Source organism: Protomyctophum bolini (genome assembly GCF_963924005.1).
Source record: "Protomyctophum bolini genome assembly, chromosome: 13".
NCBI lineage: Eukaryota > Metazoa > Chordata > Actinopteri > Myctophiformes > Myctophidae > Protomyctophum > Protomyctophum bolini.
In genome coordinates this window covers 17,908,200-17,921,342 of record NC_137874.1, presented here as the reverse complement: position 1 = coordinate 17,921,342, position 13,143 = coordinate 17,908,200, and the positions used below count along the sequence as shown (strand labels likewise).

General features: G+C 43.9%; 1 protein-coding gene across 2 annotated transcripts in view; it reads left to right on the top strand.

Annotated features, from left to right (window-relative positions):
* Positions 1 to 13,143, top strand: part of cblb (Cbl proto-oncogene B, E3 ubiquitin protein ligase) — a 73,441-nt gene that overhangs the window by 53,293 nt on the left and 7,005 nt on the right. For both annotated transcript variants that reach the window (XM_080779752.1, XM_080779753.1), the window contains exons 10-15: positions 2,239 to 2,442; positions 3,914 to 4,111; positions 4,820 to 5,209; positions 7,945 to 8,033; positions 11,417 to 11,563; positions 12,404 to 12,468. In XM_080779752.1, coding sequence (XP_080635878.1) covers positions 2,239 to 2,442; positions 3,914 to 4,111; positions 4,820 to 5,209; positions 7,945 to 8,033; positions 11,417 to 11,563; positions 12,404 to 12,468 — 1,093 coding nt within the window. The remainder of the gene's footprint in view (positions 1 to 2,238; positions 2,443 to 3,913; positions 4,112 to 4,819; positions 5,210 to 7,944; positions 8,034 to 11,416; positions 11,564 to 12,403; positions 12,469 to 13,143) is intronic.

The following is a 13,143-nucleotide window of genomic DNA, read 5'->3' as shown; positions in this document are numbered from 1 at the left end:
TGGCTTTAGTATACACAAAAGCATCAAGCTTGTAGATTTTTGCTACTTTTGAATTTGCATCCTGAAAAGTAACAGTTTTTGACATGTGAGGTTTCCACCCGACAAAGACGCGGTTTAAACTTTATTTAACCAGTAAAAAAAAACATTGAGATACTTTTGCAAGTATTCATTGGCCAAGAGGCAGACATATTACACAGATATTACGCATTGCATATATATATTGCCTGGAAAATGTCTGAACGCAGACACGTGTTGGTTCAGAGAATGAGCGTACTCTTTCCAGCGCTCCTGCTTTGTAAACAAACAGTGTCCGAGGCCACGTTATAGCGGCACCCACATTAACAGCGTTTGTTTGTCACACTTCCTGTTATGAAAAGCCAAGTGAGACCCCTCCTCCATTACTCCAGGGGATCACAGGGGATCATAGTGTGTGTGTGTGTGTGTGTGTGTGTGTGTGTGTGTGTGTGTGTGTGTGTGTGTGTGTGTGTGCGTGTGCGTGTGCGTGTGTGTGTGCGTGTGCGCGTGTGCGTGCGGGCGTGGGAGGGAGAGCGCCCTAATGACTTCAACCAATGACGTGTGTGTAACGTGCACACACGTGCATGTTTCAGCGGTGAAGAATGTGTGAGTCAAAGCAGTCAAACTCCTCCTGGGTGACTAACGTGCAGCACCAGTCGGTTTGAATCAGCGGTGGTTCCCTTCACTGTTGCTTTCTGCTCTGCTGTTAGTCAACCATGGGATAGACCTTTTATGGCCAACGTATGCTCCGTCGCACGGCGACGCATCACACGTCCGCCGGAAATAGCCCACCTGCAAGCTCAAGGTGGGCTATTTTGGGCAGCCGTTGGTTAGGGAGCTCTCACTCACACGGGGAAACAGCTGGTGGTGTGGCTGGGTGATGTATGTAATTCCACATCCTGTTTAGATTTTAAAGATGGTATTTGATCTCGGCAGGGTGCGTGTGTGTGGGGGCGTTATTATGAGAGGGTTCCCTTGTTCGTGTGAGTGTCGTAGCTTCTCCCCGAAGCTAAATCTGAAGAGTCAGAGGTTAAAAATAAAAGTTCACTGTTTCTGGAAAGCTGGCTTCATTGTCCAGTAATGTCACCACCTTGTTACAGTAACAGGCGTCTTCGTTATGAAATGCCGTCGCTCTGCGAAATCATCATCACCGTTTCCCCGATTTGAAAGTATTTCTGAGGACAGTCAGCTGCGAAAAAAAAGAAAAGACATTTCCACTGGGGTAAAATCTTTAACCAAGTGCCAAGTGTCCATCTACAGCAGAAAGAGTTTCCAAAGTACTTGTTGCCCAAAGCGGTGGTTTTCTCTCTTTTTGTGAAGCATTTGTGTCACATAATGGCTCTAACCACTTTTTTTTCTTTCAAAAGAGTGAAAATAGCGTGATGTACAAGCTCACAGCGTGTTGCATCCACACGACACCATGGAACGACAAAGCACAGAATTGCGTGGTTTAATCTGCCATTCATGTTGACGCACAGCGGGGCTTGTGAAGTGTCCGCTGCATGGCGCCTCCTCCCCGCTCCAACCTCCTCCCTTTTAACCTCCCACTCCTTCCCATCTCCAGCCTCTCTAATTAGGATTAGGTTACAGACATGCTGTTGGTATGCGGCCCTTGCCAAGTCCCCAACCATATGGCCGCCACAATTGCAGCTTTGTTCTCCGTAAATATTGTCTGCCTTTGATTTTTTGGCGGGGGGCCCCCGAGTCAAGAGAGAGAGAGAGATGGTCTGAAAACCAAAACCGCTTTTATTCATCTTATTTATGGCCCCCCGCTTGACGGGGGCTGCCATGCGGAATACGGAAATGGCCCCATCAAAAGTTGTAAATTTACAGAATAGCTTTCCTCGGAGCGTGTGCACGCACGCATGCGTGCATGTGTCCAATCGGTTTTGCTTTGAGCTCTTTCATGAATGTGTGTGTGTGTGTGGGGGGGGGGGGTTCTAAAGGCGCGTAGCGTCACCTTGAATAGAAACACATGTGCTCGGGGGCTGTCTGTAACAGGCCATGTGGCCAAAGTGCTTCCTCGTGTTCCCTGAAAAAAACAACTCACGTTCACCAGATTATTATGTTTATAAATGTCCATAGCTTATAAATATCACTGGCGCCTATCCGTGTGTGTGTGTGTGTGTGTGTGTGTGTGTGTGTGTGTGTGTGTGTGTGTGTGTGTGTAAATCCGTGTTGAGCTAAAAGCTGTCTCTCTCTCCTTGGTGACGTGCGTTCCAGGAGTCGGACGGCCAGGGCTGCCCGTTCTGCCGCTGTGAGATCAAAGGGACGGAGCCCATCATTGTGGACCCCTTCGACCCGCGCAACGAGGGCGCCAAGTGCTTCTTCCTGGACCAGTTCAGCTGCCCCATGATGGACCTCATGGACGACGACGAGGACAAGGAGGACTGCCTGGTCATGAACGGACTCGCCAACATCAGGAAGGTATAGCCATGCAGTGCCACCCTAGTGCTGTGGTTGGCACATTTTCCTTGGCTCCAGTTTTTGTTGACGGGGACAATGCACATTTATCAACAGTAGATATTTTCATCTGTGGTCCCTGAGCAGGCTAAAAGTGATGTGAGAAATGACACCAGTGAGCTGATAATTACTCATGATTGCAAACTTGATTTGTTTTTAGCCACCTCTTAAGGTTGAATTTGAAGGTCAAATAGTTGGAGGTCTCTCTTACTTCTGTAGGGAGACTGTTGGGAGGCTCTAACAGAGAAGACTGTTTTACCAAACACACTACAGTACATCTGGTTGGTATTTCACAGTCCCCTCTGGTAGTTGCCCTTGTTGCTTGCTCTGTCACCACTGTCCCTTCAATCTATGAACTGTTTCAGTGGTGGAGGTGCAAGTCTGTTTAAAATCTTAAAAGTGAGACAAGCCTCTGTTTAAAGCAAAGAAATGACACGGATGCATGGACCCTGTATTTCACAGTGCATAAAGTGAATTTAATACATGGTAAGATTATGTTAAACCTCGGTTCCAGTGATGGGACTTAATGTGAAAACAACGGCTGTCACTGACACGCTTTTCCTTTTGCCAAGAAGCGCCCACTTAACCCATTCTGACCGGGCACCCATTTTGGTGTTAGCATCATGTTATGCTTTAGCTATTGAAAAATAGCAGACCTACAAGCTCATAGCGCGCCACCGAGTGGCGCGCTACGAGCTTGTAGGTCTGCTATTTTAGAAAAATCGAAGAGCGACTGACATTTTTAGAATCTGATCTCAGGTCAGAATGGGTTAATCAGACAAGTGTGTGTCCAGTGGAAACCTCGTATGAATCTGATCTCAGGTCAGAATGGGTTAAAATCCATTGCTCTGTCCTTTTACCTTAAATTTTTTTCCAACAGCGCATGATTGCCATGATTGTCTTGTGATGTAAAACAAAGTATGACCTTGGAGAGCTTTCTGAGTGCTCCCACTTTGTGCCGCTAGCACTGGAACATTTCCCAAACTAAATGCAGAGAGCTCTTTGGAGGCGATTCTTACCAGAGAAATTGGCAAGTTGTTAAACTGTGCCACTTTCACCCACTCAACCCTACAGGGTTCGGAAGTACTGGGAGATACTGCCTTCATGATTTTGTTTTCAGAAGCATTTGCTGGAAAAGCCTACGTGTCTTTTTACTTGTAATTCATTAATTCAGCGCTGCTTTTTTAATGTATGAGAAATCTATTCAGCCACACTCTGATTTGAATGCTTTCATCATAGAGGGTCTAAAATAGCGCTTTAGTGCGAAGTCCCCAGCGAGAGTGAACTAGACTAGAGATGAATGCCAAAGTACTGTTTGGCACCATCTTCTCTCAGTTGAACTGATTCTTTCCCCCGCCGTCTATCTGCCACTAGGGGGTGTTAAAGAGCTTGTGGTGACATGCGTCCCCTTATTGTTTTCCCTCTGTCCTCCCAGCAATGTGCCGAGCGCCAGAACTCCCCCATCGTGTCTCCGAGCTCCTCCCCTGTGACTCAGCGGAGGAAAGCCCACATCGGGGGAGACCCCGGCCTCTGCATTCAGCACCTCAGCCTGCCCCCCGTGCCCCCGCGCCTTGACCTCATCCAGAAGGGTGTGATTCGCTCCCCGTCGGCCAGCCCCACGGCCTCCCCTAAGGTCAGTGCCCCCCCTCGACACATCAGCCCCGCTGCGTTGGCGCCAGAATGTGATGATGAATGATAGTACTTTCAAAGATGTTTTAAGCTGCGGCCTCCCTAGAACTTATTTCAAAGAATAGAAGCAATCTGTGGGGTTAGAGTATGTTAATACAATATGACTAGCACATCTGCAGCCACTTAGAAATGTACACCCTGTTCTTGGGTAAGACACCTACAGTACTGGTTGACAAGTAGTATTGATTCAAGCGCCATGTCTCCCTGACCAAGCGGGGATTCCATCTTGGTAGAGACTGGTAGAAATGTGGCCCCTCAGTCGGGGAGACCCGGGTTCGAATCCTGGGGTAGAGCGTAAAAAGGTTTTCGTCATCAATCATATAGTTTCTCTTGGATTCTGGTCATCATTATGAAACTGCTTATTTTTCAGAATGTCCCTATTACAGCCACTCATCAAACAGGATGGGAGTTGGCGATGGCCGATATTTGACTTCTATCACAGGGTTATTTCAGAGTTTTACACATGTTTGTGTTTATACAAACCCTCAAACTGTCTCTGGGAATTCACTTTGTCTTCAATGTTTGTGTTTACACGAACCCTCAAAGCCGAACATATAGGACCTCGAAAATACAAATAAAAATCTTGCTTCTCAAAAGTTATTGGTTCAAATGTCCCGCTAATTGGATTTCTCACCCCCCTTTCCTCTCGCAGTCGTCACCAGGCATGTCCAGGAAGCAGGACAAGCCCCTCCCCGCGCCCCCGCCCCCCCAGAGGGACCCGCCGCCCCCGCCTCCCCCAGAGCGACCCCCTCCCATCCCCCCAGAGACGCGCCACTCCTGGCTGCCCAGCTCCTCTTCCTCCTCCTCCTCTTCCTCCTGCGTGTCGTCCGCTGCCGCCGTGACGCCGGACCCCCCCCAGGTGGCGCCGGCCGACGTGTGGGGGTGCCCCAAGGACGGCCCCTCCTCGGCCGACGCCCAGCTGGCTCCACCGCCGCCGTCGTCAGCCTCCTGTCACCTCAACGGCGGCAGCAGACCCCTCAGTTGTCCCTCGGGGGCGGCCGGGAGGTTCCAGCCTAGGGTGGACGGCACAGACGGCTCCAAAGTAAGTTCTTTTTTGTCATCAAAGTTTTTTTAATGATTTTACAATAAAGCATACAAAGTTACAGATACATACACAGTTATTAACGACACCAAGCCACCATTCACCCAAAGGAATCAATGAATGAAGAAGACGCTTATATCGCTTTTGCCAAGTAAATGGGACATTTAGATTTAAAAGCTATTGTATGGAAGTGTGGATAACAGCACGGTTGTGTGCAATAGCGAAGGGAAAGGTTCCATATGGGGCTACACCAACGTTAGCTTCCATGCTAGCTGCTTCAACAACCGGAGGCTCAAACGACACACAAACACACACTCGACCAGATAAAACGGTTATGGCCTATTAACTAAACTGTTGGTATTGATAAATCTACAGTGATATGTTTTCCACTGTTCTGGAATTGCCCTGTGGAATGCATTGATTTCTCCCCCAAACTCCCCACATAGCTCATTCCACTGCTTTGATTGATTTTATTCCTTCATCTTGGTGTTTTCCCCCCTAATGAAGTCGTTTTTATTTGTTTTCTCATGCCCCCCACGTAAAGCACATTTGAGTATTCATATAGACTACCTGCACTTGTTTATCTGTTGTGCTTGGTTAAGTAGCGTAAAAATAGTAAAAAAGTCCCAGCCCTAAAAATACATATATAGCACCTTCCATGACATGAATGCAGCGCAAAGTGCTTTACAGAGCAATACAAAAGAGAGAAAAGCAAAAGAACATGAGGACAACTCTCCCACTGGATCAAAAACCGCTAGGAGAAGGCACGCTCTACTCAGGGGGAATCTGCAGCATTAATCAGCAATAGCTGGGTGCAGATTCTTGAAGATAGAGAAAGCAATATCCGCACTCTCTTGAGTAGTTTCTTATTAACTTGTTTATTTTGAGCAAACACACGGCAACAGGGCCAGAAGCAAAAAACATAACATAGCATCAAAATAAAAGCATTTTTTTTTAAAAGAACATTAAAATAATAGAAAATAACAAAAACACCAAAGCAGGCAGAACAAGTGTGTACATGAATAACAACACAGAGATTTTAAAAACTCAACTAAAACCAAAAGTGAAGAAGTAGGTCTTGAACAGTGCTTACAAAGTTTGAGAACAGACATCTTTTAATTTCAAGGACCACAATAGTTCCATTTGTTCACTCTCAAAGTTATAGATCTAAAGTACACAGATATGTGAGCTGAAACATGGTTGTACCATGTGTACAACGTGTTGTACCATGTGTACAACGTGTTGTACCATGTGAAGTCTCACAAAAGGAGAGAAAACCACCACTTTGGAAAAAACTACTTTGGAAACTCTTTCTAAATGGACACTTGGAACTTGGTGAGAAAGAGAGGTTAAAAAATTTACCCCAGCTTCCTGGAAATGTTTTCTTTTTGCACTGACTGTCCTCAGAAATACTTTCTATTAAAAGCCATTTCAAATCAGAGAAACGGTGATGATTTTGCAGAGCGACGGCAATTTATAACAAAGACATATGTGTTACCATAAGGAGGTGATGACATGACTATGACTGTGATACGTGACACAAGGTTTCCACAAACTGTCTGAACTTATCTGATTTTGATTCGGGGACACTCTGAACAAGGGAATCCTGTCATAATAACGCCCCCACGCACACTCTGCCAGATCAAATATGGTCTTTAAAAGCTAAAAAGGATATGGATTAATAATATATATATATATATATATATATATATATATATATATATATATATATATAAACCGTTACCTTTCAGGATTCAAATAAAAAAATACTATGAATAAAGCTCGACTATTTTTGCTAATTTGGTGTGACACTGTAGTATAAAATATTGTGAAAAGAGGTTTTCACTGACGATATGCATGGTTATCTTCCAAAGCACTTCATTCTGTTCAAAAGCAGGCTGCAGTTACTGCTGAAAATAATCCCCAAAAGCGAACGCTTATTTGGGAACACATTTTCTAAAGGACTTACAACATTCAATCCTGGATTTACATGCGTTCACCAAAGCAAGTAAAGATTTGTTTCCAATAAACTTTATATAAAGCAAATATACCGGCAGCTATATTTGGGGTAAAAAGCGTCACGTACTGTACAATAGCCAGCCCACCTGAGATTTCCTGCATGCCAAAGCAAAAAAAGTTGATTTCCTTTTCTGTGCAGAGATCTTTTAGGGAATGTTCAGAGCAACATCAACATGCAGGAGCCAACTGATAACTTACCTCAACAAGGTCTGCCACATCCTGACGATGCTGGCTGTGGCTGTATACGCTGCCTACGCCTGCTCTGTAAATGGGGATTCTTTTTGGCATAGAATTAATGCTAATCTCCATGATGAAAAAAATGAAAATGTCTGCTTGTCGCTCTCTCCAGGGTGAACATGGATGGCCCATGCACTCGTTCATGGCGGTGTGGAAGGCTGCTAATTTAGCAGAGATTTCAGAGCGCTAAGCCTTGGGATTATCAGCAGCTCATAGAAACACCGTGAACGTAGTTTATCGAAGTTGGGTGCAAATCAAACTAATCGATTTAGTTGATTATATAAACGAACACATTTTTATCAAACAATCTTTTTTTATACCTGTAAATTATACATTTCTTTCAGCTCTATATAGAACTGACATTTCCATTAATATAAATGTGTGTGTGTGTGTGTGTGTGTGTGTGTGTGTGTGTGTGTGTGTGTGTGTGTGTGTGTGTGTGTGTGTGCGTGTGTGCGTGTGCGTACGTGTGTGTGTAGCCTTTCTCCAATGGTCAGGTCGGCGATGAGTACGATATCCTTCCTTCACGGCACTCTCTACCTCAGCCTGCTGCTGTCAGTAGTCACAAGTGAGTAGCACACACACACACACACACACGCACACACACACACGCACGCGCACACACACACACACACACACACACACACACACACACACACACACACACACACACACACACACACACACACACACACACACACACACACATGGGCAGATGCAAAGATACAGTCTACCATACATTTTCAATGGAAGCCAGCGTCATGAAGATACAAAGATACATACGGTGTTTGTAACTGCTGCAAAAGCTGCAAGAAAATTGAGCTGGTTTTCACTTCAGCTACAAAAATACAAAGCTAGAAATATATAGGCTACGCTGTGTAGCTTTGTATCTTTGCATCTTTCGCGTCTGCCTGTGTGAACGTAGCAATAGGGTTGAGAATCAGAACCGGAGGAACCGGAATCCAGTTCCATCACATTTGGAACCGTTTCCAGAAGTTTCATCACACTGTCAGAGCTGCTATGTGGACTTCACTTCACGTCTGCTATTACAATGTCTTCTCAGACGGTTTAATATCAAGGGCCACCATAACTCTGAGGTTCCATTTTGTACACTCTCAGAGTTACAGACCTTTTTAAGGGTCTATTTGGAACCCCCTAGAGTAACCCAGAGGGTTCCTGTACCTCAATATAAGAACCAGTGAGGTACAATATAGGAATACATAGGAATGGTTAAAGGGAACTGTTAAGGCATCGGAAACCGTTACAATCCTAAAGGATCCCAACCCTACACGCACACACACGCGCGCGCGCGCGCGCACACACACACATACACACACACACACACACACACACACACACACACACACACACACACACACACACGCATACACGCACAAAGTGGGCTTTTTATTGAGCAAGATAAGAAGCATTTTACTTGGAAATCCTCTGAAAACAGTTTGGACACGCTACAGACACTTCAGACAAATATACACCCTATTTTACCCTGTGTGAGTCCTCTACAATCTACAGTATGTTGCATACAATAAATTCCCGGTCAACTTGATGTATAGCTACATTAGTTATTCTAGGATCCTTCCTTGGAGGAGAAAATAATAGAGACTGTGTTCCAGTGTGGTTATCATTTAGTCACAATCTCTTGTTAATACTTTTCATTGGTTCAATATTTATAAACCCCACACTTAAAACTGACTGTTTTGTTGTGATCTACAAGCAGAGCAGACTTTCGAGCTTGTAGATCTGCTGTTTTTGATACATTTGTTTAATTTTACAGGGGGAGGATATGGAATTATGAGGTGTGTGCCCGACAGATTATAATATACTGTACATGCAAAAGACCCAAATTAAGTGAAATAAATAGTAATACCACAAATCATATGAAACTTTGCATACATGACAGGGCGACATTGATTTCAACAACAGTCAGTTTTTACAAGCACTAATCTGTTTCTTGCCACAATCAAAGACACAATTATACCACCTTTTCTTTGTGTCTTTGGCTAAAACTCATCCTTTGCTTTCAGAGACGTATAGGCCTTCTACTGTATCTAAGTTGTATTAGCCATAGGGCATACAGTCACTGTTAGAGACTGCTTTGAAAAACGATGGCTGAACATGTAATAGCCTTTTAGCAGCAGCACAATTAAATTAGGTATTTCTCTGCTCTGCGCCGAAGTGGAGGGCAAGGATAAAGCTGTCACTTCTGATGAAGCTGGAGCTGAGGGGAAGCTCCGTTTTACAGTAAACTACAGTATGTCATCCCGTGCAGTGGGTTTTTAGTTTCACTTGCCCACCGCACAAATACTACATGTCGTATACACATGCACGCATGTCGCCGCCGCCGGGCAGACGCCTCATATCGACGGTATTTAAACTTTTAAACTTTTTGTAAATGAAGGCCCTATACTTCATTGTCATACATGTTTGTGTTGTACCCATACCTGACGAAGACCCGCTCAGGGTCCAAACGTTGTGTCTCGATCTACCTACAAATAAAATGACCTGGGAGCTGTAAAACAGTGCCTTCCTTTTCCCCATACATGTTTGTGTCCCACAAAAAATAGCAGAAATAGCCAATCTAGAAGCTTGTGCGCTTGTAGAGCTGCTATTTTGCTATATAAGAAAGGCTTTGAAAGTGAAAGTGCAAGTGGTTAACAGATTCACCGCCATTGGCCGAGATCTATGTCAATTAAAGCTCATTCTTTTATAAAACCCTCAGTGCCATTGCCGTAGATCAATGGCAATCAATGTTAAGTGTGTCTATGGGTTTTATAGACGGGCGCTCGCTCACAGACACACAGAGCCAACACAAACAGTTGGATTTATTGAGTTATTGAGGAAAGGACTTGCTCCCTGGCAAGTCTTTTCTTCCTGTGAGTCATCATTTCATCACTAAGTGGCAAAAAAGTCAATATCGTCCCTATTGTGTGACATAATATGAACTAGCCTTTAGACTGGAGTTTTCACAAATGTAAAATAGTGCAGAACAAGACACAGCCAGTCTAGTCTGGGTTCATGGTGCAAAACTATCACCTCTTACCATGTTGGAGTCTGTTGACAGCAAAGTGTGGTCAATTCTGAGCAGAAAGAAGCTGACACATGACTTCCCAACACTACCACAAACCAACCAACACTACCACGAACCAACCCATTTAATAACACTACCACAAACCAACCAACACTACCACGAACCAACCCATTTAAAAACACTACCACAAACCAACCCATCTAAAAACACTACCACAAACGAACCCATCTAAAAACACTACCACAAACCAACCCATCTAAAAACACTACCACGAACCAACCCATCTAAAAACACTACCACAAACCAACCCATCTAAAAACACTACCACAAACGAACCCATCTAAAAACACTACCACAAACGAACCCATCTAAAAACACTACCACAAACCAACCCATCTAAAAACACTACCACAAACCAACCCATCTAAAAACACTACCACAAACCAACCCATCTAAAAACACGACCACAAACCAACCCATCTAAAAATACATTGTTTGGCCTGGTGGCTGCGGTCTTCCATGTAGGTTTTGCTGATGGTGAGCAGAAATTAAAGCCAGATATCACTATTATTTTGAAGTTGTTAATCCACCACTAGGTGCCCCCACATGTCAATGATTTGTGCATCTGTTGTGCTCGATGGACAAATGAGATTCTTTCTCTTGTATGTCCCTCAACATTATTGTAGTTAACAAAAACTAACAAAATAACAAAAACTGGGGAAAAGTGGGAAGATTGTTTTTAATAATAACATTTTAGTTAACTGAAATTCAATGAAAACAAGGCTTTGCAAAAACTAAAACTGTGTTGTGCATTTTCAAAAGTCACTAAAAACTAAATGAAAGCAGTCCTTAGTATTAGTCTTCAATATTTCGTACATGAGTCATACATTCATTCCCCCCCACAGAGCCTCCCTCAACCCTTTCAGCAGTCCCGGGGCAGCAGAGTGGCAGAGAGCGTCATCAGAGAGGCCAGAAGATGAGTACCAGGTGCCGTCCTCCAGCTTGTGTCTGACTCAAGCTCCCGTCTGCATCTCTGTTGCACTTCCAAACAGGTACTGTACATACATGTATTGTATAGTATTGTATACTGCAGTGTTCCTGTACCAAGTCACTGTTAACCTCCATGATCTATCCCACACCGACACACCTTTGGTTCCACTGGATTCATGAAAGAAACGCACAAAGTATGCAAATGTCTATTTGGTAATTGTTTGTGTTTTATTCTCTGTTTATGTCATTTTTTCTTTTTGTTTCTTTTTATTCATTTATTTTTCTCTTTTTTGTTCATCTTACTTACTCTACTATTTAGTTTTCCTTATTTTGTTGTATTTAAATGTATTTAAATTCTTATGTTTTGCCTCCCCTAGGACCCATTGGGAGGGTGGGAGGGTGAACAGGAGGGTAGGCTGGGCAAGCGTGACCACTCTCTGGTCATTCTGTCCAACCTAAGGGGAAGGGTTGCAAAACAATTATAATAATAACAATAACGATGTAAAACTAACCTTGTACCTCTCCCTAAATAAAGAAATATATTTTAAAAAAGAAACGCACATCGATTTTAGCCACTTTCAACCTGGAGTACCTATTTTGGGCATGTCATTATGGGTGTCATTTCTCTAAAGATTTCAAAAACATTTCAAGTAGTGTGTGGGAGACTATATGAGGAGCCATGTGGCCCATAGGACAAGGACATATCTCCTGTTTTTGTAGCGTGAGGCGGCTTGATGTACGAATACATCCCCCAGCCATGATGTACAAGTTAATAGGGAGTGTTATTGTACATCCCCTGGACATGACGCTAGCATGACACAGGGAATTGTGTATAGGAATTAAGAGCTATTACTGTATATCAGTGGCTTGCAAAGACATTGATGACCCATTTCTCCTCGTAGGCATGTGGAGAACGGCTCTCCTGAGCCGCCTGTGGAGGACAGAATCCACAAGCCTCCCGAGCACGGTAAGTGTCGGCTCCATTAGAGAAGCAACAAGCCAAAGCCAAACTGATGAATGTGCAAATGATCAGATGAGAGCATAAGTACACCCCTGCTGCTGAGTTCATTATGCTGCCGACCTGATGATCCATGCATAGTGAGAGTTGCAGAGAGATGAGAGCTTGAGGGTTTCAACCTTTTTATGGCCTGACATTCTGTGTCAACTGCCAATTGAAAGAGCAGAGCGGTGGGTCCCAAACCTTTCTGGATCAGGAGCCCTCTTGAAAACGTTGAGAGTGTTGCTGGCCCAGTCACCTGCTGTGGGTCCATTACATTTTCAGAGCATGTCATTTGTTTTATCAATTATTTGGGGGCCCACTTGCAATACCCTCACAGCCAACTATAGGGTCCCGGACCACAGGTTGGGTAATCGCTGGAGTAGACTATTGCAGATATTTATATTAGGTACGTAAGGTTAGAAGGCTCTGTGAAGTTGTTTATACAGTCTATACAGTAAGGTATGTGGCAGCTACTCACTGATAAATATTGACGGTGTATATCACTGGTTCCCAAATGGGGTTTTTCCCCCCAAACATTTTGTTTTTTATTAGCCTATTACTATTTAAAAACATTTTCAAAAAACAATTAAAAACTAAATTCAAAGATTTTTTTCATTAATTCCATAAATTAACGAACAAATG